General features: G+C 50.9%; 1 protein-coding gene, 1 long non-coding RNA gene and 2 pseudogenes across 6 annotated transcripts; 2 read left to right on the forward strand and 2 right to left on the reverse strand.

Annotated features, from left to right (window-relative positions):
* The first annotated feature begins 1277 nt into the window (after positions 1-1277).
* LOC309665196 (putative serine protease 47 pseudogene) lies at positions 1278-4399 on the forward strand (annotated as a pseudogene). Its single transcript has 3 exons — positions 1278-1482; positions 2484-2667; positions 4108-4399. The product of its transcript is annotated as a putative serine protease 47 pseudogene (transcript).
* Positions 4400-8157: 3758 nt separating this feature from the next.
* LOC309664485 lies at positions 8158-19586 on the reverse strand. 3 transcript variants are annotated; one of them, XR_014265809.1, is made up of 4 exons: positions 19458-19586; positions 14031-14150; positions 13782-13887; positions 8158-9744 (listed from the first exon to the last, which is right to left on the reverse strand). It is a non-coding gene; the product is annotated as an uncharacterized lncRNA (long non-coding RNA). The 3 variants fall into 3 exon arrangements; XR_014265810.1 differs by having other exon boundaries at positions 13782-13949; XR_014265811.1 differs by lacking the exon at positions 13782-13887 and having other exon boundaries at positions 9708-9744.
* Positions 8159-13597, forward strand: LOC309664478 (putative serine protease 47). The gene is made up of 3 exons (XM_082469994.1): positions 8159-8190; positions 12437-12520; positions 13230-13597. The coding sequence occupies exons 2-3, from the start codon at positions 12497-12499 to the stop codon at positions 13545-13547; spliced, it is 342 nt and encodes a 113-aa protein (XP_082326120.1). The 5' UTR covers positions 8159-8190; positions 12437-12496; the 3' UTR covers positions 13548-13597.
* Positions 19587-22553: 2967 nt separating the features above from the next.
* On the reverse strand, positions 22554-25675 carry LOC309665197 (putative serine protease 47 pseudogene; annotated as a pseudogene). Its single transcript has 3 exons — positions 25471-25675; positions 24286-24469; positions 22554-22845 (listed from the first exon to the last, which is right to left on the reverse strand). The product of its transcript is annotated as a putative serine protease 47 pseudogene (transcript).
* Positions 25676-26038: the final 363 nt, after the last annotated feature.

Here is a 26038-nt window from a genome sequence, read left to right on the forward strand (position 1 = left end):
GCTCTTTGAGCACCACTGTTGAAAGAATGAATAAACAAGCTACAGACCTGGAGAAAATCTTGCAAATCACATATCTGATAAAGAACGGGATCTTGCCGTTTGCAACAACATGGATGGACCATGAGGGTATTATGTTAAGTGAAGTAAGTCAGACAAAGGCAAGTACTGTATGATTACACTTATATATGCAATCTAACAAATAAAACAAATGAAGAAACCTAACAAAACAGAGACAGAGTTATAGATACAGAGAACAAACAGGTGCTTGCCAGACGGGAGAGTGTTGGGGGAAAGAAAGCAATAGGTGAGGGAGATGAAGAGGTACAAAATTTCAGTTGCAAAATAAAGGAGTATGAAATGTACACTGTGGGGAATATAGTCAATAATTATGTGATATATTTGTGTGGTGACATATCATAACTATACTTATCATTTTGAAATGTACAGAAATAACCAATCACTATGTTGTGTAACAGGAACTAACATAGCATTTCATTGTACATCAATTATACTTCAAAAACAAACAAATTCATAGGAAAGGAGATCGGATTTGTGGTTACCAGAGGCCGGAGATTGGGGGAGGGAGAACTGGTTAGCTGCAGTCAAAGGTACAAACTCCCAGTTATGCAATAAATAAGTACTAGGGATGTAATGGACAACATGATAAATATAATGAACACTGCCGTATGTTATACATGACAGTTGATAGAGTAAATCCTAAGAGTTCTCATCACAAGGAAAAATTTTTTTTTCCATTTCTTTAATTTTGTATCTATGTGGGATGATGGATGTTCACTAAATTTATTCTGATGATCATTTCATGATGCATGGAAGTCAAATCATTATGCTATACACCTTAAGCTTAAAAAAATTTAAAAAAAGAAAGAATGGACCTCAGTTAATATTAATGTCTCAATATTGGCTCACTAGTTGTGATAAGTGTGCCATAGTAATATAAGATCTTAATATTAGGGGAAAGTGGGTGAGGGGGATCTTGGAACTCCTTGTACTGTCGTTGCAACTTTTTCATAAATCTAAAACAAAAAGTTTATTTAAATATAAATAAATAAATAAATTTTTTAAAATGTACAGAAAATCATTGAATTGTCCCTTGTATAATAATAAGTGAACTTCATGGTATATAAATTATATCTTAGTAGAGTTGTTTAAAAGGTTCTGAAGAAGGTCAGGGTGGGCTGAGGGCTGGGCTGAGGCGGGGTCAGGGCAAGGTCAGGCAGGGCCAGGCTGGGGTCAGGCGGGAGTCAGCAACCAGGGCAATGGGCACGGAGGCGTGGATCGCCCAAGGCCGAGGCCAGCCTGTGGCCCTTCTCTGGCTCCTGCTGCTGCCCGTGGCCACCCTGGAGCTGCGAGGGTCCCCGGCCACGGCCACGGCCGCCCCCGGCTGGGCTCCAGGCGCGGGCGGAGCGGTGGAGGGCAGCGCTCCGACTCCGGAAGCGCAGCGGCTGGCCCCGGGAGCCACAGGTGCGTTGGGGCCTCTGTTGAGGGCTGAAACGGCCTAAACTGCAGGGCCTGAGGGGGCCGGCTGTGACCAGGGCCTGGGTGCCCTGAGTCACTGAATTTCATCTTTTCTCTGCCCTGGCCAACAACCGGGCAGCCCAGAGACCCCCTCAACACAGGTGGGTCACCGACTCCCCACTGTGGAGCCTCTGGGTGGGAAGTGCCTCTGTGGGACTGTGGGACCTCTGTGGGACTGTGGAAGTGGGGACATAGCAGGGTCTGACCCTGAGGCTGGGTGGCTGGGTGGAGGAAAGCACCAGGACTGATGAACGAGTGGCCCTGAGTCCAGGGCCGCGGGTCTCATTCCCCTCCGTGAGGCCCTGGGAGCGCAGGCCCTAGACCAAGATGCCCGCTCTCAGGGGGCCTGGGCACACCCCCTGCCCTCCCAGGTGTGAGTCCTAGAGCCAGGGCTGTCTTCATTAGCCCACTCCCTCTTCTTTTAGAAATGTAGAATCCTGAGTCAGAGAGGGGGAATGACTTTCCCCAGCTCACACAGCACCACAGACTGCAAATCTCCCTCCCTAAGACACCGGGGTGACATGGAGGAGGCACAGGCCCTTAGAAGCCATGATCTTGAGCAAGTAATGTTGGCAACTTCTGAGACCTTTAGCTCTTTGATCTACAAGAGTAGGCATTGAGGTGTGCTAGTTGAGGGAAATAAGGTCTGTGACGCGCCCAGCCCTTGGCAGCCTCACTCGGGGATGTCCTTCTCCCTGCAGATGCTGCTGTGAGCTGCTGTGGCTACCCTGGGTCCCCCCTTGCCCCATCCCACCAGACCTCTGGGTCCTCATCCCCACAGGGCTTGCTCTGTCCAATTCTCAGGGGCAGCCAGTGAAAGTAGAGTCCAGGTAGCGCTGTCATTTTGGCTAGGCCACTGGACGCTTGGCCTTGGTTTTCCCATCTATGAAGTGGACAGGGCCTTCCTGGTAGTGGCATTTGGGGTACTACTAGTGTCTCTATCGTAGGTGGCAGGGGAGTCTCCACAGTGTGCGGGAAACCCAAGGTGATGGGGAAGATCTACGGTGGCCAGGACGTGGTGGCTGGCCAGTGGCCATGGCAGGCCAGCTTGCAGTACCAGGGCTCACACGTCTGTGGAGCTGTCCTCATTAACTCTCGCTGGGTCGTTTCCACTGCCCACTGCTTTCTGAAGTAAGTCCTCCTTCCAGGGTGCCAGCACAGGCACTGGCAGGGGAGGGGGATATGGGGGAAGAGGAGAAGAGGGGTGATGGGCATCCCACGTCAGCTCCTCTGGGCTTTTCTCTGGGGCAGTCTGTGGCCTTCAGATGCATGTCATTCCTGCCTTTGGCCTGTGTACCCTCCACCTGGACTGTCCTCCCTGCTCACCTGCTCAGATCCGCCTCATGCTCTGCCATCAGCCCCTGTGCCTGTGCTTCAACACAGATGTGCCTCAGGAGAGTGGCAGTGTCCGTCCTGGCTGCCATGCAGTGTGGACCAATCTCAGATCACAGCTTCTTCTTAACGTCCCCACATTTCCAGGTGTCAGATTCCAGGCAGGGACCTGGGACCGCATGTCTGGCCAGCAGCTGGGCAATTCTTCTTATTACTCCTGCACAACTGTGTGCCCAGGAGTAGTCATGGCCGCTGGTGTGCGTTGTGGGGAGCCATGGTGCCAGGCTGCATAGGTGGGAACTGGGGCTCCCTGGGAGAGTGACATGGCTGCTCAGGAGTCTAATTCCCCTGGCCGTCCTCGGCCTGGCTCAGTGCCTGGGTCTGAACACATGAGGAGGGGTCCCCAGGGAGTTGGGGCATCACAGCCCAGGTCTGGGAGCTGGAACTTTCGGAGCTTAGAGTCCTATTGGCGCCTACTCCATACGACGATCCACGCAAGCCCCTTTGTGACATCAGGGGTGGCAAGTCCCCACCTCACCCTGTCTCCATCCTGTCACACGAGAAGGCCCAACATGGGTGAGAAGGGCAGATGCCTGGGCTGGGGGTTCCGGAGAAGGGCTATGCAGAGCGAGGGGCTTGCTGGAGGGGAAGGGTTTGGGCAAGGGGAGCATGAGTGGGTCTCCAGGTGGACGAGCCGTGCAAACAGTCAGGGAGGTGGGAAGTTTCAGCACCTGTGTTCAGGGAACAAGGCAAGGTTCTGTTTCCTGCACTCATTTGCTCATTTATTTAACAAGTCTTTTGTGAGTCCTTATAACTGAGTGGAGAAGCAGCCCTTGGGCAGGAAGGTGTTTAAAGAAAGGAGAGGTCAGGAAGAGTGTGGGGCCAGAAGGTGGACTGTAGGGAGTCTTGGGAAGGGTAAAGTTAGAGCTGGGATTGAGCCAGAACTCCTCCTGTGTACAATCAAAGACCTTCATTTGATACGCCACCAAGGATCTTTCCAGCACAAGGATTCAGTGCTCCTCTGATTCTAGTGTGTGATGGAGAAGCCGTGTGTCTGAGGTTGTAAGTAGAATAGCAATTAGCCCCAAGAAAGAAGGACTCCTGAACGCTAGAAATGGGGAGATAAAAGCTGTCTAGCATCATGTGGGGTAGAGGCCTGTGGGCAGTTAGATGAGGATGCAGGGAAAGAGCTAGCCCACACGCAGAGATGATGGTGACAATGTGCCCTTCTTCCTCCAGAAAATCTCACGCCCCGGAGAACTACCGGGTTCTGTCAGGAAGCACCCAGCTGCACCAGCACACCCAGCACACCCGAGAGATGTCACTGAGCCGGATTATCATGCACCCAGACTTTGAGAAGTTACATCCCTTCGGGAGTGACATAGCCATGTTGCAGCTGCTCTTTCCTGTGAATTTCACCTCCTACATCATCCCCGCCTGCCTCCCAGTCCCTGGCATGCAGCTACCCAGTAACTCATCCTGCTGGATAACTGGCTGGGGGATGCTCAACGAGGAAAGTGAGAGGGTGTAGGAGAGTCGGGTTGGGGGCAGATGAGGGTGGGGAGGAGGAAGGGGAGAAGGACAAAGGAGGGAAGAAGGGAGGTGTGGCTCCTCCTGAGGGGTCCCCAAGCAAAGAGGCACTGGACCTTGGCCCACTAAGCGTCATTTCTAGAGGAGTGGACCATTCTAGTTCTAGTTCTGAAAGTGTGTGACTGTAAAGCTTCAGTGTTCCCTAAGTGCAAAGGTTTACACTGAAAGTCTGGGAATCTTTGACTTTTGGAATCAAGATTCTGGGTTCTTGAAGTCTTTCTGGTTCTGGATTCCAAGGTTTTAATCAACCATGGATCTGAGATGACTTGATTCAACTCAAAGGTCATGCTTGGGGCCTGGTCCATTGCAGGCCACTGACAAACAAACACCCTGATTTCCCATTGCCATAAGAGGAGCTTGGGAAAAGTGGAAGGAAAACACACGTACGACTTCTGACCTCTGAGCCTGCCTGATGAAGTTAGAATGATTATGACTTAAGAGTGTTTCACTCTCTGAACCTCACTTTGCTCTTCTCCCAACGCAGCTCAGCTATCTACTTTGAAAGCTTGTTAGGTGCACTGCATAACGCAGGAAAAAAATTATGTTTTTTAAGATTGGAAGAGGAGAAATGTAGGCAAAGACTTATGAGCCAGAGTCTTTATTAAAGAAAGGAGTATTTATGGTTGGGGGAAATGCTTATGGTGCAAAATTAAGGGGAAAAAGAATATATATTTTAATTATTTGTAGGGTCATAATTTGGTACCGTGTTTCTCAACAGAGGTGCTACAGGCATTTTGAACAGACCCTGTCTTCATTGGGTGGGAAGTGCCAGCATCCCTGGCCCTTGCCTACTAGTATGTCATGAACACTCCCTAATCATAGGACAAACAACCAGGTTCCCAGCATTCTCACACCACATACACAACACATACACACCACACATACACCACATTTCTCACACACACACACACACACACACACACACACACACACACACACACAGACTGTTCCTCCTTGAGGACAGAAACCCTGTCTTTCTTGTTTTAATATCCCAGCCTGTGGCCCGGGCAGGGCCAGGCACCTTGTAGGTACCCCACTGCTGCCACCCTGGTCCTATAGACCATAATTGCTTGCCTGTACCTCCAGACTGGTCTCTGAGATCCCACCCTGTGTGCTATACTTTAGTCTCCACATAGCTGTCTGAGTGTTTTCTTTAAAGCAGGAGTCATGCCAGTTCCCTGCTCATTATCCTCAGTGCCTTCTCATTTATACCTAGAAAAAAGTCGTAACTCCCTGCCTTGGCTCTCAGGCCCTGTGTAATGTTGGCCCCAGTTCCTCTCTGCTCATCTCCTACTACATCCCTCACCCACACCATCCCAGCCAGCAGGCCTCCTTCCTGCTTGAAAACGCCAAGGCCATCGCCACCTCAGGGCCTTCACCTTGGCTGCCTCCCTGGCCTCACTTGCTCTCCCTGCTAACCTTGGCATGACTCACTTCTTTACATGTACAACTCAGCTGCTCCTCTGAGGAGTTTTACTTGATCATATGAGCTAAAACAGGCAACCTCTAATAGCATATGTCCCTGTTTTATTTCCTTTACACCACTTATTAGATCTAAAACAATTCTACTTATTTACTTCATTTACTCTGTTGATACAAAAAGCTCAGCTTCTCTGTGCACCAGTGCTAAATAGAATCTTGGAGATAGAGTTTTGGGTGAAGTAGAAAAGGATAGCTTTATTACTTTGCCAGGCAAACGGGGACACAGTGGGCTCCTGCCTCGAAAAACTGTGTCTCTACTTGGAGAGGATAGTGAGAAGTTTCACAGTAATGGTTCAAAGAGGGCGTGATCAGCTCTTGGACGTCCTGCTGATGAGGTGGGGGTGAGGTAGGTAAGAGTCAGCATCATCAACCTTCAGGTTCCAACTGGTCTGGGCTCTACATGCTTGTGGGCAGCATACCATTGTTAACCATTAACTTCTCCCACCTGGAGGGGGTTTCAGTATCTGCAAAACAGCTCTAAGAAATTGTTTTGTATATCCATTGTTGGGGAGCCAGGACCTTGCCCCAAGGCTACACTGTGTTTCTCTTGACTGTTTCTCACTGGTCTCGCATCCCCTCCCTTCCCTGATTAACAACTGCTTGAATCTGCCCTTTGGAACTCAGAGAAGGTCATGGAGGCTGAATGAAGTCTATTTCCTGTAATCAAAGAAATGGGGGACACAGAAAGCCTTTGTGCCCAGGAGCCCCTCAGGGCCCTGCTCGGTATCCCTGTCTCCCCCAACTAAGAATGTTCCTGTGTATCATTAGTGTCTAAAAGATACTGAACACAAGGACAGAGGAAAAAATGAGTGATTGGATGAGAGGGTGGATGGGTGAAGGGTAGGTGGGAGGATGAGTGGGTGGAAGGAAAGATGGGTGGGTGGGTGAAAGGATGGTAGGCAGAGATAGTTGGAGTGAGTGGAGATGGATCAAAAGATGGGTAAATGGGCAAATGGATGGAAGCGTGAGGGGATGAATGGGACATGAGGAAAGACGAAAGATAGGTAGATGGATAGAGGAATTGGTGGATGGATGGAAAGGTTAATGATAGACAAATGGAGAGCGGATGGGATGGTCTGTGAAAGGGTAGGTAGGTTGGTGAATGGTTGCTAAGCACCACTGAGTGGCATGTGTTGGTGGGATTTGCCTTTTTCCTTTGTAGACTAGGAGAGGTGTGGTCTATTGCTATGAGGGAGGTGGAGGGAATAGGATGAGTTTGGAAAAGTTTGAGAAAAGGGGGAGGGCTTACTAGGCATAGGTAGAAGACTGAAACAGTGCTGAAGGCTCAACTGTGCTGAGAAAAGTCCATGTTGAAGTGGTGAACAGTAAGGCAGAGTAGCCTGTAGCTAAGCCACAGCACCCTTCGCTGATTTCCTCCTTATCCTCGCAGCACCTCTGCCCGAACCCTTCCATCTCCAGGAGGGTAAGGCGGGCTTCACTGAGAACAAGTTTTGTAATATATTTTACGGACTTAGAAAAGGCAAGAACTTCTCCGTGCATGAGGACGTGCTGTGTGCTGGGGACTTCTCGACAGGAAAGGCCATCTGCCAAGTGAGTAAGGTCATTTCTGTTCTTCCCTTGCCTGTTCTCAGGGCCTCAGTTTCCCTAGGGGAGGGGCTGTGTTGCCTCTACTGTCTTTGTGGAGACCCCTGGGACTTCCCATTTCCTCCCTCCACATGTCTTCCTGGGCTCAATTCCTTGGCAGTGTCCCCCAGGATAGCCCCTTCCTAAGCCCCTTGCACATAAGGGCATCTACTGGCAGCACCCTCAAACAGCATCTTTTTATGAGGCATACCTTAAAGTTTTAATTTAAGTATAACATACATACAAAAGAATCTATTCATGCTGTTTTCATAAGTTGGATGAACTTTCACATAGTTACGCAACAGATGACCAATACCCCAGAGGTCCCACTCACACCTCCTTCCTATCACCAACACCCAACAGAAACCGCCATCTTCACTTTTGACAACTTAGATTAGATTCTGAATATTCCATAAATAGAATTTATTTCCAGTTGTCAATCTTTCGTGTCTTTATATTTGTGAGATTCATCCAAACTGTTAAATGTAGTTATAGTTTGTTGAGTCTCATTGCTCTACAGGACTCTATTATGTGAATTGAATTCTATGATCAGTTCTACTCTTGATGGGCATTTTAGAGGTTTCCAAGTTTTTCATTTCGTTTCACTTCCAAATATTTTATCTTCTGTTTCACAGAAACCCTTGAGTAGAATTGTTGAATTAAAAGGTATGTGTATATTCAGCTTTGGCAGATATTTCCTAACAACATCTCCAAAGTGGTTGCACTTCATTCCAGCAGTGGATGTGAGTTTAATATTTATTTATTTTATTTATTTATTTTCCTTATTTTTTTTTTGGCTGTGTCGTGTCTTAGTTGCACCACAAGTGATCTTTGCTGAGGCATGCGAGATCTTTCGTTATGGTGAGCAGTCTCCTCCGGTTTCTCTCTGGTTGTGGTTCTCAGGCTTCTCTCTAGTTGTCGTGTGTGGGTTTTCTCTCTCTAGCTGTTGTGCGTGGGGCTCCGGAGTGCATGGGCTCTGTAGTTGTGGCATGCAGGTTCTCTTGAGGCGCACGAGCTCATTAGTTGCGGCACGCTGGCTTAGTTGCCCCGCGGCATTTGGGATCTTAGTTCCTCAACCAGGGATTGAACCCGCGTCCCCTGCATTGGAAGGCAGATTTTTTACCACTGGATCACCAGGGAAGTCCTGGATGAGAGTTTATATCCTCGCCAACACTTTGCACTTTCCATCTTTTCTCATTTTGATAGCTTATGGTGGTTTGCATGTCCCTGATGACAAGTTAAATGTACTTTCATATGTTTATTGTCATTGGATATCTTCTCTAAAGTTTCCCTTCCAGATTTTCCCCCCTCTCACTTTTCTGTTGGGTTGTCTTCTTTTCCTTTAGGGGCTCCTTGTGTATTTTTACATATTACAGGTATGAGTCCACTGTTGGATATTTGAATTGTAAACATTTCTTTCCTCTCTCTTTAATGCCCAATTTTAGAGGTGGGCAAACAGGTCCGGAGAGGGAAAGTAGCTACCCTAAAATAAGGCAGCACAACCTGGTCCCCCGTATTCTGACTCCAAGCCTAACCTGACCTCCACCATATCCGCCTCAGGGCCCAGCCTCCCAAGCTGGCATCATGTGCGGAGCTCTTACATAGATGGCATTGTGGAGTGGAGGGGAGAGTATTAGGGTTCTGGAGTTAGAGACACTGCTCTGCCCTGAAGGTCTTTTCACTTTCTGAGCCCATGTCCTCATTTATACTGTAGGATTCTGAGGCCTCCTTCATGGGATTGTCGAAAGGATGGTGTAGTGGGTTGGATAGTGTCCCCCTACATTTGTAACCATCTGGAATCTCAGAAAGTGACCTGATTTGGAAATAGGTCTTTGCAGATGTGATTAGCTAAGAATCTCGAGATGAAACCATTTTGAGTTTAGAGTGGGCTGAGGGATAGACAGAGAGGTACTTGATTTCAGACTTCTGGTTTCCAGAACTGTGAGAAGAGAAATTTCTGTTGTTTTTATAGTGACCCAGTTTGTGGTAATATGCTTTGGCACCCCAGGAAATGCACACAGGAGGGATGGGATGCGCCTGGTCCTTGAGAAGGCCTCACGGACAGCTGTTTTCACGGCAGCCCAGTGGAGCTGCTGAGCCAGAGGGAAGAAGCTCGGCCAGCTGCCCTCCTGGTAGGAGGTAGACCCAGCTTTCTTGGTTCCCAGTGCACAACCCATGGCTATCTGGCTTGGGCCGTTGTTCTCACAGAGTCAGCTGCACCTGCAGGTGAAATAAAGGGCTGAGTCCCCCGAGTCCCCATCTGGCTGTCACCGTAGACCTCCCTTCCAGCCTGCAGAGGTCATGGCCATGGAGTTCAGGGCCGGAGCCCTTTGTCTGCTTGCCTGCTGGACATCCATTCTGCCTCTTGACCCCACCCCCTCTCGTTTCTCCCCAGGCTGAGGACACCATTGAGCTGGACACCCAGGAGCCCCAGCACATGGCCCCTCCTGCCCCCCCTTAGCCTTTCAGTCACCACAGCCTGTCTGAGAGGTTCCATCTAGATTCATCTTCTGTCACATGCCTGCTCTGGTCCCAACCTCCAACCGGGACTCTCTTCTCTCACTGAAGTGCCCTCCCCCAGCACAGGACACCCAGAAACAAGTCTGAGGAGAGACAGACCCCAGGAGCACTCAGTGCTCAGACTGTGGGGCAGGACAGAGCTGGGTCCAGTCTTCAGTCTGTAATTTAGTGATTACGACCTTAGATAACCCGTGAAATGGGGTTGCTAACGGCCTCCACTTAATAAGGTCCTTATAGAAGATTCAGTACTGTGCCTGGCATTCAGTAGGTGCTTAACACCTGCTGGCTTTCAATCTCCTGGCCTGGTCTGCCTCCCTCTATCTGGATTGTACCTGTTCTCCTGGGCCTGTCTTAGACCTGTCCTCTCACCCAAGGTAGAATTCATTGCTCTGGCCCTGCCCAACACACACACACACACACACACACACACACACACACACACACACATACACACACACACACTGTTTGCTGCGTGTCTTCAGTAGTGCAAAGTGCAGCTCACTTTGCGTGGGATACATTAGTGTTGGGCCTTCCTCTGCCTTCTGAGAACTCCCCAGGGGCTAGGAGGCTATTGGAGCCCTTCCCATCTCCCTCGGACTGGCCCAGAATCCATCATAATATAGACAACCACATGGCTCATCTGCACGAATCCCTGAGGTCTGGAGTGGACAGGGACCAGGCCTTCCCCTGGCCTTGAACAGCTTGGGGTGGGTACACTGTGGGGAAGGCTAAGGGCACCCCAGCTAGGGAGCACAGAGGGGAAGAGCTGAGGTGATGATGGCACATTCCCAATCTCCAAGAAGACCCCGTGTATGACTTTCTTGGGTCTGCGGTGACAAATCACCTCAAAGTGGGTGGCTAAAACAACAGAACTTTATTCTCTTACCTTTCTGGAGGTCAAAAGTCTAAAGTCAAGGTGTTGGCCGGGCTGGTTCCTTCTGGAGACTCTAGGGGAGAATGTTTTCTTGCTTTTGCTAGCTTTTTCGAGGCCGCCAGCATTCCTTGGCTCATGGCCCCTTCCTCTGTCCCCAAAGCACATTGCTCCTACCTCTGCTTCTGTCATCACATCTCCTCCTCTGACTCTGGCCTCCTGCCGCCCTCTTTCCTCATGAGAATCTTTCTGATTACATTGGGTCCACCCAGATAATCCAGGATAGTCTTCCTATTTCAAGATGCTCAACTCCATCACAGCTGCAGAGTCCCTTTTGCCACGTAAGGTAACATAGCCAAAGGGTCCAGTGATGAGGATGGGCATCTTTGAGGGTTATTTTTGGCCAGCTACACCATGTACCCTTCTCTCTCCTTCAAGCCACCACTTCCCCCACCCCCTCCTCAGCTGGAGATCTTCTCATTTCACTGAGAACGCCAAAGCAATCAATCAGCCTAGAGCCCATTCATCTTGCCAGCCCCACCCTAGCATCTTCCATCTCTCCTGAGCCTCATGGCCCATCCCAGCCAGTCTGTCCTGGAGCTCTGGGTGCCCAAAGGCTCTCCTGCTCCACGTCTTCTGTCTCCCTCTTTCCTGGCTCCTGTGTAAACGTGCAACAGCACTCTCCCTCCTGCAATTGCCCAGTTTCTCTGCCTTCCTTCCCCAAAAGACTCACAGCAGCACTGAATCTAACCCACTCCACCCAGGAGTGTCGCCAATGTGCCACCAGAGCCACATGACCAACATCCCCAAGAGCCTGTCTTGCCAGAGCCACCTGTGGACCTGAGTCCTCCTCTCACTCAGCACTTCAGCAAGTCTCACTCCCATTTCCTGGGCACCAGGACTAGCCAGCTACTCTGCTGTGCACCTGGTCCCCTCCCCTCCCACCTCTAAATGCTGGAGAGCCCAGGGCTCCGTGCTCAGCCTGCTGCTTCCCCTCTGCAGTTCCTCCCTGGTTGGTGAGAAAGGCTCAGATTTGAAAGGTCCTGTTGCCTCCTTCAACATATTGCCCCAAATCTGACTGTTTCTTACTGCCCTGGCCCCTCTCCATCAGTAATCTCTCACCTTCCCTCCTGTAGCTACCTCCCAACTGGTTCATTCTCCACACAGCACCAGAGTGATCCAGGTGCTAGACATAACCTAGACAGTTCTCCATGGGGGTCAATTCTAACCCCCCACCATAAGGCCCTGTGACCCCATGTCCCATCTATCCCCCTTGCTCCGCACACATCACTGCTCTTCCTCCCCCCCACCTGGCTCAACCCTCCTCTCCTCGTCTGCACTTACTGCTCCCCCTTCTCCTGCATCAGAAAGTTAGGTTGTTTCTTGCCTGGAGTCTCAGCACAGGAAAGCTTTGTGCCTCCACCCTATGAAGTGCCCTTCCCTTCCTGTCCTGTCCCTTCCATGGCTTGTTTCCACATGTCACATCTGACAATGGCAGGCTAATTGGCTTATTTAAAAAAGCACCGCAAAAGAGGAGCCTTGTCATTTCACCGCTGTGCCCAAAGGCGGAGGCTGCCCTGGATGCTGGATGTGCGTGTTGGACAGGTGAGTGGAGGAGCAGCAAGCATGGCTATGGCCCCTGCTCCCCCACCCCCACCCCCCAAGGATGGGACCTTCGCTTTGGCTGATGAGTGAGGGGATTTCCAAGCAGATTGTCCTGCCCTGACAGCATTTTAGGACTTCAGCAGCTTTCTGGGGACCCCCATCTTCTCCCCGAGCAAAACAGGCTGCCTCCACCACGCCTGGGTATGGGCATTTTCTGAAAATGTTCAACCAAGAAGTTGAGAGAAAAATGAAAGGCCTAACTAAAGGAATGAAAAAGGAGGAGGACCCACGTGGGCACATGCTGCTGCAGTTCAGGGTATTGCAAGAGCTGGGGACTGACACAGCTTTAGCTGGCCAGGCTTTACTCACAGAGCAGCTCTCTTGGGCCCTACGGTGCAGCTGTCCCTTCTCGGCCTTGGATAGTGCCCGTCCTGGACCACCAGGGCCTCGCTGGGCACAGAGGTCCATATGTTGATAGGTTTAGATCAATGATTGTCCTGAGGGTCAATCAGGAACTTCCTATAGCACGATTCCACTGCCTGCCTGCATGGCCTAATAGGGCTGCTCGGCAGTGGGACGCTGGTGTTGGGACTTCCACAGAGGTGCACCTGAGTGAGCCTGGATGGCAGAGACTCATAAGCCCCACCTTGCTACCTGGTCTTCTCAGACCTGGCTCAGTCACCCACATGAACTCCCATCTCTTTCCTAGGGCGATTCCGGGGGGCCCCTCGTCTGTGACTTCGCCAGTGCCTGGGTTCTGATGGGGCTGTCCAGCTGGGGCTTTGACTGCCGTCATCCCATTTACCCCAGCATCTTCACCAACGTCACCTACTTCACCGACTGGATCGTCGAGATCCAGAGACTCACACCTCTCCCTGAGCCCACGTCCGCTCCTCCTCAGGCCCTGTTTCCATACCAGACTCTGCAGGCTGCGGGCTCGCCTGGGCCTGGCACAGCCTTTGTGCCTCCACAGAGCTGGCCCCTGCTGTTGTTCATGCTTGGGGCCGTATGGAAAGTCCTGCAGTGATCCCCCAAGCCCCTCTGCTCTTGCTCTCTGCCTCAGGGTCCAGTCTCCTCGCTGGAACCTTCTGCCTCTCCCCTCCCGCAGCCCCATCACCTTTCAGTGGTCCGTTCTTCGCTTTCCTGTCCAACTGCTGCCACTCCACGAACCAAGCATGAAAAAAACAAATACAAACTAATGAAAGAGTCATCTTGCTCCTGTCTTGGGGCCCTATTGCCCGCTGTGATCCTCAGCACTCACCCTTTCCCTTGAGGTCTGTTGTCTGACTCCGTGGTCAAGGAAACAGGACCGGGCAGGGAGACTATCCCAGGAGGAAAGCAGGAGTGAGGACACTGAAGGAGTCCAGCTGGGGAGAGAGAAAGGTGTCTTCACTTGCAGACACCACTCCTGCCATGGGGGTGCACAGGCCTTCAGAGGAAGGATATGCCAGCTCCACCTGCCATAACAAATACCACAGGCAATGTGGCTTAAACAAGAGGAATTTATCACCTCACAGTTCTGGAGCCCAGAAGTCTAAAGTCTCTCTCCTTGGCTGATAGATGGTCATCTTCTCCCTGTGTCCTCACATTGTCTTCCCTCTGTGTGTTTCTGTGTCCAAATTCTCCCTTCCTATAACGGCACCAATCATATTGGATTAGGGGCTACCCTTGCGACCTCATGTTAACTCAATTATCTCTTTAAAGGCTCTACTCCAAATAAAGTCACATTCTGGGGACTTCTCTGGAGATCCGGGGTTTAAGACTCCACGTTTCTATTGAATTGGGCACGGGTTCCATCCCTGGTAGAGGAACTAAGATCCCACATGCCACATGGTGCAACCAAAAAAAAAAATGTCACATTCTGAGGTACTGGGGTTAGGACTTCAACATATGTATTTTGGGGGGGGGCATAATTCAGCCTTTAATAGGAAGTAAGACATTTTGCCAGGTGTCTGTAGTACAAGGGAGTAAGGATCTTTCCCAAAGTAAAGAACCGTCACTCGTGGGATTTGGAGGAACAAGGACCAGCTCCCCACGGAGGTAGACGGAAGTTCCCAGAGTGCGGGACAATTGAGTTGGACTGGAGTACATGACCCAGGCCATGAGGAAGGGGCTTCCAGCCTGCAGCATAGAGGGCTGTTGAATGTGGCGGGTCTAGCAGAGTAAGTGGGAAACAGAGAGAGGAGGCCTGATGCCAGGCTGAGGTGCAGGCTGGCAGTCCTCAGACCTCTGCTCCTAGAGTCGACTTCCAGCACCCTCCTCACCCACCCCCATGCTCCTGCTCTCCACAGTCTGAAGGGGCCCAACTCACTGCCCCCCAAACCCACATGACACTGCTCTCTTCTGTGTAGGGGCCCAGGCCAGCCTGGCCCAAGATGTCCACAGACCTCCAGCAGTTGGAGCCTGGTGTCTCCTTTCTGCTTAGCTGACTCAGGACTTAGTGGCCTGGCAATAAGCCTTGAATCAATGTTCTAGTCATCCTTCCTACCAATATGCCTGACGCAGAGTCCTTGTGCAGCCATCGGGATCCCAGGAGGCCTCGCAATGCACCCGCCCCAGCCTTCCTAACCCATGGTAATGTGGTAAATTTCCCATTTAGCACATATCCAATATGGACTAGATGCCATTCAAAGGGTTCAGTGGAAGTTCTTTCCAATCCTGGCATTGCCCAAATATCCTGAACCCTCACTGGCAGGTGAGCACAGATGGACTCGTATGCACATGAACACTGGGATGCCACTGGCTGGACCCAGGACCCTGCACAGGAGCTCCCTTCCCAAGATGATCTTGGGAGGCCTCAAGAAAGTGTCTTCCCAGCGTCCACACCTGTCTAGGCATTGCCGCACTCCCTGCCTCTGGCCATCCCTCTGGCTGGAGCTCTACCACTGAGGTACCACCACACCTAGCAGGAGAGCCTTTGGGCACCCAGAGCTCCAGGACAGACTGGCTGGGATGGGCCATGAGGCTCAGGAGAGATGGAAGATGCTAGGGTGGGGCTGGCAAGATGAATGGGCTCTAGGCTGATTGATTGCTTTGGCGTTCTCAGTGAAATGAGAAGATCTCCAGCTGAGGAGGGGGTGGGGGAAGTGGTGGCTTGAAGGAGAGAGAAGGGTACATGGTGTAGCTGGCCAAAAATAACCCTCAAAGATGCCCATCCTCATCACTGGACCCTTTGGCTATGTTACCTTACGTGGCAAAAGGGACTCTGCAGCTGTGATGGAGTTGAGCATCTTGAAATAGGAAGACTATCCTGGATTATCTGGGTGGACCCAATGTAATCAGAAAGATTCTCATGAGGAAAGAGGGCGGCAGGAGGCCAGAGTCAGAGGAGGAGATGTGATGACAGAAGCAGAGGTAGGAGCAATGTGCTTTGGGGACAGAGGAAGGGGCCATGAGCCAAGGAATGCTGGCGGCCTCGAAAAAGCTAGCAAAAGCAAGAAAACATTCTCCCCTAGAGTCTCCAGAAGGAACCAGCCCGGCCAACACCTTGACTTTAGACTTTTGACCTCCAGAAAGGTAAGAGAATAAAGTTCTGTTGTTTTAGCCACCCACTTTGAGGTGATTTGTCACCGCAGACCCAAGAAAGTCATACACGGGGTCTTCTTGGAGATTGGGAATGTGCCATCATCACCTCAGCTCTTCCCCTCTGTGCTCCCTAGCTGGGGTGCCCTTAGCCTTCCCCACAGTGTACCCACCCCAAGCTGTTCAAGGCCAGGGGAAGGCCTGGTCCCTGTCCACTCCAGGCCTCAGGGATTCGTGCAGATGAGCCATGTGGTTGTCTATATTATGATGGATTCTGGGCCAGTCCGAGGGAGATGGGAAGGGCTCCAATAGCCTCCTAGCCCCTGGGGAGTTCTCAGAAGGCAGAGGAAGGCCCAACACTAATGTATCCCACGCAAAGTGAGCTGCACTTTGCACTACTGAAGACACGCAGCAAACAGTGTGTGTGTGTGTGTGTGTGTGTGTGTGTGTGTGTGTGTGTTGGGCAGGGCCAGAGCAATGAATTCTACCTTGGGTGAGAGGACAGGTCTAAGACAGGCCCAGGAGAACAGGTACAATCCAGATAGAGGGAGGCAGACCAGGCCAGGAGATTGAAAGCCAGCAGGTGTTAAGCACCTACTGAATGCCAGGCACAGTACTGAATCTTCTATAAGGACCTTATTAAGTGGAGGCCGTTAGCAACCCCATTTCACGGGTTATCTAAGGTCGTAATCACTAAATTACAGACTGAAGACTGGACCCAGCTCTGTCCTGCCCCACAGTCTGAGCACTGAGTGCTCCTGGGGTCTGTCTCTCCTCAGACTTGTTTCTGGGTGTCCTGTGCTGGGGGAGGGCACTTCAGTGAGAGAAGAGAGTCCCGGTTGGAGGTTGGGACCAGAGCAGGCATGTGACAGAAGATGAATCTAGATGGAACCTCTCAGACAGGCTGTGGTGACTGAAAGGCTAAGGGGGGGCAGGAGGGGCCATGTGCTGGGGCTCCTGGGTGTCCAGCTCAATGGTGTCCTCAGCCTGGGGAGAAACGAGAGGGGGTGGGGTCAAGAGGCAGAATGGATGTCCAGCAGGCAAGCAGACAAAGGGCTCCGGCCCTGAACTCCATGGCCATGACCTCTGCAGGCTGGAAGGGAGGTCTACGGTGACAGCCAGATGGGGACTCGGGGGACTCAGCCCTTTATTTCACCTGCAGGTGCAGCTGACTCTGTGAGAACAACGGCCCAAGCCAGATAGCCATGGGTTGTGCACTGGGAACCAAGAAAGCTGGGTCTACCTCCTACCAGGAGGGCAGCTGGCCGAGCTTCTTCCCTCTGGCTCAGCAGCTCCACTGGGCTGCCGTGAAAACAGCTGTCCGTGAGGCCTTCTCAAGGACCAGGCGCATCCCATCCCTCCTGTGTGCATTTCCTGGGGTGCCAAAGCATATTACCACAAACTGGGTCACTATAAAAACAACAGAAATTTCTCTTCTCACAGTTCTGGAAACCAGAAGTCTGAAATCAAGTACCTCTCTGTCTATCCCTCAGCCCACTCTAAACTCAAAATGGTTTCATCTCGAGATTCTTAGCTAATCACATCTGCAAAGACCTATTTCCAAATCAGGTCACTTTCTGAGATTCCAGATGGTTACAAATGTAGGGGGACACTATCCAACCCACTACACCATCCTTTCGACAATCCCATGAAGGAGGCCTCAGAATCCTACAGTATAAATGAGGACATGGGCTCAGAAAGTGAAAAGACCTTCAGGGCAGAGCAGTGTCTCTAACTCCAGAACCCTAATACTCTCCCCTCCACTCCACAATGCCATCTATGTAAGAGCTCCGCACATGATGCCAGCTTGGGAGGCTGGGCCCTGAGGCGGATATGGTGGAGGTCAGGTTAGGCTTGGAGTCAGAATACGGGGGACCAGGTTGTGCTGCCTTATTTTAGGGTAGCTACTTTCCCTCTCCGGACCTGTTTGCCCACCTCTAAAATTGGGCATTAAAGAGAGAGGAAAGAAATGTTTACAATTCAAATATCCAACAGTGGACTCATACCTGTAATATGTAAAAATACACAAGGAGCCCCTAAAGGAAAAGAAGACAACCCAACAGAAAAGTGAGAGGGGGGAAAATCTGGAAGGGAAACTTTAGAGAAGATATCCAATGACAATAAACATATGAAAGTACATTTAACTTGTCATCAGGGACATGCAAACCACCATAAGCTATCAAAATGAGAAAAGATGGAAAGTGCAAAGTGTTGGCGAGGATATAAACTCTCATCCAGGACTTCCCTGGTGATCCAGTGGTAAAAAATCTGCCTTCCAATGCAGGGGACGCGGGTTCAATCCCTGGTTGAGGAACTAAGATCCCAAATGCCGCGGGGCAACTAAGCCAGCGTGCCGCAACTAATGAGCTCGTGCGCCTCAAGAGAACCTGCATGCCACAACTACAGAGCCCATGCACTCCGGAGCCCCACGCACAACAGCTAGAGAGAGAAAACCCACACACGACAACTAGAGAGAAGCCTGAGAACCACAACCAGAGAGAAACCGGAGGAGACTGCTCACCATAACGAAAGATCTCGCATGCCTCAGCAAAGATCACTTGTGGTGCAACTAAGACACGACACAGCCAAAAAAAAAATAAGGAAAATAAATAAATAAAATAAATAAATATTAAACTCACATCCACTGCTGGAATGAAGTGCAACCACTTTGGAGATGTTGTTAGGAAATATCTGCCAAAGCTGAATATACACATACCTTTTAATTCAACAATTCTACTCAAGGGTTTCTGTGAAACAGAAGATAAAATATTTGGAAGTGAAACGAAATGAAAAACTTGGAAACCTCTAAAATGCCCATCAAGAGTAGAACTGATCATAGAATTCAATTCACATAATAGAGTCCTGTAGAGCAATGAGACTCAACAAACTATAACTACATTTAACAGTTTGGATGAATCTCACAAATATAAAGACACGAAAGATTGACAACTGGAAATAAATTCTATTTATGGAATATTCAGAATCTAATCTAAGTTGTCAAAAGTGAAGATGGCGGTTTCTGTTGGGTGTTGGTGATAGGAAGGAGGTGTGAGTGGGACCTCTGGGGTATTGGTCATCTGTTGCGTAACTATGTGAAAGTTCATCCAACTTATGAAAACAGCATGAATAGATTCTTTTGTATGTATGTTATACTTAAATTAAAACTTTAAGGTATGCCTCATAAAAAGATGCTGTTTGAGGGTGCTGCCAGTAGATGCCCTTATGTGCAAGGGGCTTAGGAAGGGGCTATCCTGGGGGACACTGCCAAGGAATTGAGCCCAGGAAGACATGTGGAGGGAGGAAATGGGAAGTCCCAGGGGTCTCCACAAAGACAGTAGAGGCAACACAGCCCCTCCCCTAGGGAAACTGAGGCCCTGAGAACAGGCAAGGGAAGAACAGAAATGACCTTACTCACTTGGCAGATGGCCTTTCCTGTCGAGAAGTCCCCAGCACACAGCACGTCCTCATGCACGGAGAAGTTCTTGCCTTTTCTAAGTCCGTAAAATATATTACAAAACTTGTTCTCAGTGAAGCCCGCCTTACCCTCCTGGAGATGGAAGGGTTCGGGCAGAGGTGCTGCGAGGATAAGGAGGAAATCAGCGAAGGGTGCTGTGGCTTAGCTACAGGCTACTCTGCCTTACTGTTCACCACTTCAACATGGACTTTTCTCAGCACAGTTGAGCCTTCAGCACTGTTTCAGTCTTCTACCTATGCCTAGTAAGCCCTCCCCCTTTTCTCAAACTTTTCCAAACTCATCCTATTCCCTCCACCTCCCTCATAGCAATAGACCACACCTCTCCTAGTCTACAAAGGAAAAAGGCAAATCCCACCAACACATGCCACTCAGTGGTGCTTAGCAACCATTCACCAACCTACCTACCCTTTCACAGACCATCCCATCCGCTCTCCATTTGTCTATCATTAACCTTTCCATCCATCCACCAATTCCTCTATCCATCTACCTATCTTTCGTCTTTCCTCATGTCCCATTCATCCCCTCACGCTTCCATCCATTTGCCCATTTACCCATCTTTTGATCCATCTCCACTCACTCCAACTATCTCTGCCTACCATCCTTTCACCCACCCACCCATCTTTCCTTCCACCCACTCATCCTCCCACCTACCCTTCACCCATCCACCCTCTCATCCAATCACTCATTTTTTCCTCTGTCCTTGTGTTCAGTATCTTTTAGACACTAATGATACACAGGAACATTCTTAGTTGGGGGAGACAGGGATACCGAGCAGGGCCCTGAGGGGCTCCTGGGCACAAAGGCTTTCTGTGTCCCCCATTTCTTTGATTACAGGAAATAGACTTCATTCAGCCTCCATGACCTTCTCTGAGTTCCAAAGGGCAGATTCAAGCAGTTGTTAATCAGGGAAGGGAGGGGATGCGAGACCAGTGAGAAACAGTCAAGAGAAACACAGTGTAGCCTTGGGGCAAGGTCCTGGCTCCCCAACAATGGATATACAAAACAATTTCTTAGAGCTGTTTTGCAGATACTGAAACCCCCTCCAGGTGGGAGAAGTTAATGGTTAACAATGGTATGCTGCCCACAAGCATGTAGAGCCCAGACCAGTTGGAACCTGAAGGTTGATGATGCTGACTCTTACCTACCTCACCCCCACCTCATCAGCAGGACGTCCAAGAGCTGATCACGCCCTCTTTGAACCATTACTGTGAAACTTCTCACTATCCTCTCCAAGTAGAGACACAGTTTTTCGAGGCAGGAGCCCACTGTGTCCCCGTTTGCCTGGCAAAGTAATAAAGCTATCCTTTTCTACTTCACCCAAAACTCTATCTCCAAGATTCTATTTAGCACTGGTGCACAGAGAAGCTGAGCTTTTTGTATCAACAGAGTAAATGAAGTAAATAAGTAGAATTGTTTTAGATCTAATAAGTGGTGTAAAGGAAATAAAACAGGGACATATGCTATTAGAGGTTGCCTGTTTTAGCTCATATGATCAAGTAAAACTCCTCAGAGGAGCAGCTGAGTTGTACATGTAAAGAAGTGAGTCATGCCAAGGTTAGCAGGGAGAGCAAGTGAGGCCAGGGAGGCAGCCAAGGTGAAGGCCCTGAGGTGGCGATGGCCTTGGCGTTTTCAAGCAGGAAGGAGGCCTGCTGGCTGGGATGGTGTGGGTGAGGGATGTAGTAGGAGATGAGCAGAGAGGAACTGGGGCCAACATTACACAGGGCCTGAGAGCCAAGGCAGGGAGTTACGACTTTTTTCTAGGTATAAATGAGAAGGCACTGAGGATAATGAGCAGGGAACTGGCATGACTCCTGCTTTAAAGAAAACACTCAGACAGCTATGTGGAGACTAAAGTATAGCACACAGGGTGGGATCTCAGAGACCAGTCTGGAGGTACAGGCAAGCAATTATGGTCTATAGGACCAGGGTGGCAGCAGTGGGGTACCTACAAGGTGCCTGGCCCTGCCCGGGCCACAGGCTGGGATATTAAAACAAGAAAGACAGGGTTTCTGTCCTCAAGGAGGAACAGTCTGTGTGTGTGTGTGTGTGTGTGTGTGTGTGTGTGTGTGTGTGTGTGTGTGAGAAATGTGGTGTATGTGTGGTGTGTATGTGTTGTGTATGTGGTGTGAGAATGCTGGGAACCTGGTTGTTTGTCCTATGATTAGGGAGTGTTCATGACATACTAGTAGGCAAGGGCCAGGGATGCTGGCACTTCCCACCCAATGAAGACAGGGTCTGTTCAAAATGCCTGTAGCACCTCTGTTGAGAAACACGGTACCAAATTATGACCCTACAAATAATTAAAATATATATTCTTTTTCCCCTTAATTTTGCACCATAAGCATTTCCCCCAACCATAAATACTCCTTTCTTTAATAAAGACTCTGGCTCATAAGTCTTTGCCTACATTTCTCCTCTTCCAATCTTAAAAAACATAATTTTTTTCCTGCGTTATGCAGTGCACCTAACAAGCTTTCAAAGTAGATAGCTGAGCTGCGTTGGGAGAAGAGCAAAGTGAGGTTCAGAGAGTGAAACACTCTTAAGTCATAATCATTCTAACTTCATCAGGCAGGCTCAGAGGTCAGAAGTCGTACGTGTGTTTTCCTTCCACTTTTCCCAAGCTCCTCTTATGGCAATGGGAAATCAGGGTGTTTGTTTGTCAGTGGCCTGCAATGGACCAGGCCCCAAGCATGACCTTTGAGTTGAATCAAGTCATCTCAGATCCATGGTTGATTAAAACCTTGGAATCCAGAACCAGAAAGACTTCAAGAACCCAGAATCTTGATTCCAAAAGTCAAAGATTCCCAGACTTTCAGTGTAAACCTTTGCACTTAGGGAACACTGAAGCTTTACAGTCACACACTTTCAGAACTAGAACTAGAATGGTCCACTCCTCTAGAAATGACGCTTAGTGGGCCAAGGTCCAGTGCCTCTTTGCTTGGGGACCCCTCAGGAGGAGCCACACCTCCCTTCTTCCCTCCTTTGTCCTTCTCCCCTTCCTCCTCCCCACCCTCATCTGCCCCCAACCCGACTCTCCTACACCCTCTCACTTTCCTCGTTGAGCATCCCCCAGCCAGTTATCCAGCAGGATGAGTTACTGGGTAGCTGCATGCCAGGGACTGGGAGGCAGGCGGGGATGATGTAGGAGGTGAAATTCACAGGAAAGAGCAGCTGCAACATGGCTATGTCACTCCCGAAGGGATGTAACTTCTCAAAGTCTGGGTGCATGATAATCCGGCTCAGTGACATCTCTCGGGTGTGCTGGGTGTGCTGGTGCAGCTGGGTGCTTCCTGACAGAACCCGGTAGTTCTCCGGGGCGTGAGATTTTCTGGAGGAAGAAGGGCACATTGTCACCATCATCTCTGCGTGTGGGCTAGCTCTTTCCCTGCATCCTCATCTAACTGCCCACAGGCCTCTACCCCACATGATGCTAGACAGCTTTTATCTCCCCATTTCTAGCGTTCAGGAGTCCTTCTTTCTTGGGGCTAATTGCTATTCTACTTACAACCTCAGACACACGGCTTCTCCATCACACACTAGAATCAGAGGAGCACTGAATCCTTGTGCTGGAAAGATCCTTGGTGGCGTATCAAATGAAGGTCTTTGATTGTACACAGGAGGAGTTCTGGCTCAATCCCAGCTCTAACTTTACCCTTCCCAAGACTCCCTACAGTCCACCTTCTGGCCCCACACTCTTCCTGACCTCTCCTTTCTTTAAACACCTTCCTGCCCAAGGGCTGCTTCTCCACTCAGTTATAAGGACTCACAAAAGACTTGTTAAATAAATGAGCAAATGAGTGCAGGAAACAGAACCTTGCCTTGTTCCCTGAACACAGGTGCTGAAACTTCCCACCTCCCTGACTGTTTGCACGGCTCGTCCACCTGGAGACCCACTCATGCTCCCCTTGCCCAAACCCTTCCCCTCCAGCAAGCCCCTCGCTCTGCATAGCCCTTCTCCGGAACCCCCAGCCCAGGCATCTGCCCTTCTCACCCATGTTGGGCCTTCTCGTGTGACAGGATGGAGACAGGGTGAGGTGGGGACTTGCCACCCCTGATGTCACAAAGGGGCTTGCGTGGATCGTCGTATGGAGTAGGCGCCAATAGGACTCTAAGCTCCGAAAGTTCCAGCTCCCAGACCTGGGCTGTGATGCCCCAACTCCCTGGGGACCCCTCCTCATGTGTTCAGACCCAGGCACTGAGCCAGGCCGAGGACGGCCAGGGGAATTAGACTCCTGAGCAGCCATGTCACTCTCCCAGGGAGCCCCAGTTCCCACCTATGCAGCCTGGCACCATGGCTCCCCACAACGCACACCAGCGGCCATGACTACTCCTGGGCACACAGTTGTGCAGGAGTAATAAGAAGAATTGCCCAGCTGCTGGCCAGACATGCGGTCCCAGGTCCCTGCCTGGAATCTGACACCTGGAAATGTGGGGACGTTAAGAAGAAGCTGTGATCTGAGATTGGTCCACACTGCATGGCAGCCAGGACGGACACTGCCACTCTCCTGAGGCACATCTGTGTTGAAGCACAGGCACAGGGGCTGATGGCAGAGCATGAGGCGGATCTGAGCAGGTGAGCAGGGAGGACAGTCCAGGTGGAGGGTACACAGGCCAAAGGCAGGAATGACATGCATCTGAAGGCCACAGACTGCCCCAGAGAAAAGCCCAGAGGAGCTGACGTGGGATGCCCATCACCCCTCTTCTCCTCTTCCCCCATATCCCCCTCCCCTGCCAGTGCCTGTGCTGGCACCCTGGAAGGAGGACTTACTTCAGAAAGCAGTGGGCAGTGGAAACGACCCAGCGAGAGTTAATGAGGACAGCTCCACAGACGTGTGAGCCCTGGTACTGCAAGCTGGCCTGCCATGGCCACTGGCCAGCCACCACGTCCTGGCCACCGTAGATCTTCCCCATCACCTTGGGTTTCCCGCACACTGTGGAGACTCCCCTGCCACCTACGATAGAGACACTAGTAGTACCCCAAATGCCACTACCAGGAAGGCCCTGTCCACTTCATAGATGGGAAAACCAAGGCCAAGCGTCCAGTGGCCTAGCCAAAATGACAGCGCTACCTGGACTCTACTTTCACTGGCTGCCCCTGAGAATTGGACAGAGCAAGCCCTGTGGGGATGAGGACCCAGAGGTCTGGTGGGATGGGGCAAGGGGGGACCCAGGGTAGCCACAGCAGCTCACAGCAGCATCTGCAGGGAGAAGGACATCCCCGAGTGAGGCTGCCAAGGGCTGGGCGCGTCACAGACCTTATTTCCCTCAACTAGCACACCTCAATGCCTACTCTTGTAGATCAAAGAGCTAAAGGTCTCAGAAGTTGCCAACATTACTTGCTCAAGATCATGGCTTCTAAGGGCCTGTGCCTCCTCCATGTCACCCCGGTGTCTTAGGGAGGGAGATTTGCAGTCTGTGGTGCTGTGTGAGCTGGGGAAAGTCATTCCCCCTCTCTGACTCAGGATTCTACATTTCTAAAAGAAGAGGGAGTGGGCTAATGAAGACAGCCCTGGCTCTAGGACTCACACCTGGGAGGGCAGGGGGTGTGCCCAGGCCCCCTGAGAGCGGGCATCTTGGTCTAGGGCCTGCGCTCCCAGGGCCTCACGGAGGGGAATGAGACCCGCGGCCCTGGACTCAGGGCCACTCGTTCATCAGTCCTGGTGCTTTCCTCCACCCAGCCACCCAGCCTCAGGGTCAGACCCTGCTATGTCCCCACTTCCACAGTCCCACAGAGGTCCCACAGTCCCACAGAGGCACTTCCCACCCAGAGGCTCCACAGTGGGGAGTCGGTGACCCACCTGTGTTGAGGGGGTCTCTGGGCTGCCCGGTTGTTGGCCAGGGCAGAGAAAAGATGAAATTCAGTGACTCAGGGCACCCAGGCCCTGGTCACAGCCGGCCCCCTCAGGCCCTGCAGTTTAGGCCGTTTCAGCCCTCAACAGAGGCCCCAACGCACCTGTGGCTCCCGGGGCCAGCCGCTGCGCTTCCGGAGTCGGAGCGCTGCCCTCCACCGCTCCGCCCGCGCCTGGAGCCCAGCCGGGGGCGGCCGTGGCCGTGGCCGGGGACCCTCGCAGCTCCAGGGTGGCCACGGGCAGCAGCAGGAGCCAGAGAAGGGCCACAGGCTGGCCTCGGCCTTGGGCGATCCACGCCTCCGTGCCCATTGCCCTGGTTGCTGACTCCCGCCTGACCCCAGCCTGGCCCTGCCTGACCTTGCCCTGACCCCGCCTCAGCCCAGCCCTCAGCCCACCCTGACCTTCTTCAGAACCTTTTAAACAACTCTACTAAGATATAATTTATATACCATGAAGTTCACTTATTATTATACAAGGGACAATTCAATGATTTTCTGTACATTTTAAAAAATTTATTTATTTATTTATATTTAAATAAACTTTTTGTTTTAGATTTATGAAAAAGTTGCAACGACAGTACAAGGAGTTCCAAGATCCCCCTCACCCACTTTCCCCTAATATTAAGATCTTATATTACTATGGCACACTTATCACAACTAGTGAGCCAATATT

This window comes from Balaenoptera physalus, assembly GCF_965194825.1.
Source record: "Balaenoptera physalus genome assembly, chromosome: 7".
NCBI lineage: Eukaryota > Metazoa > Chordata > Mammalia > Artiodactyla > Balaenopteridae > Balaenoptera > Balaenoptera physalus.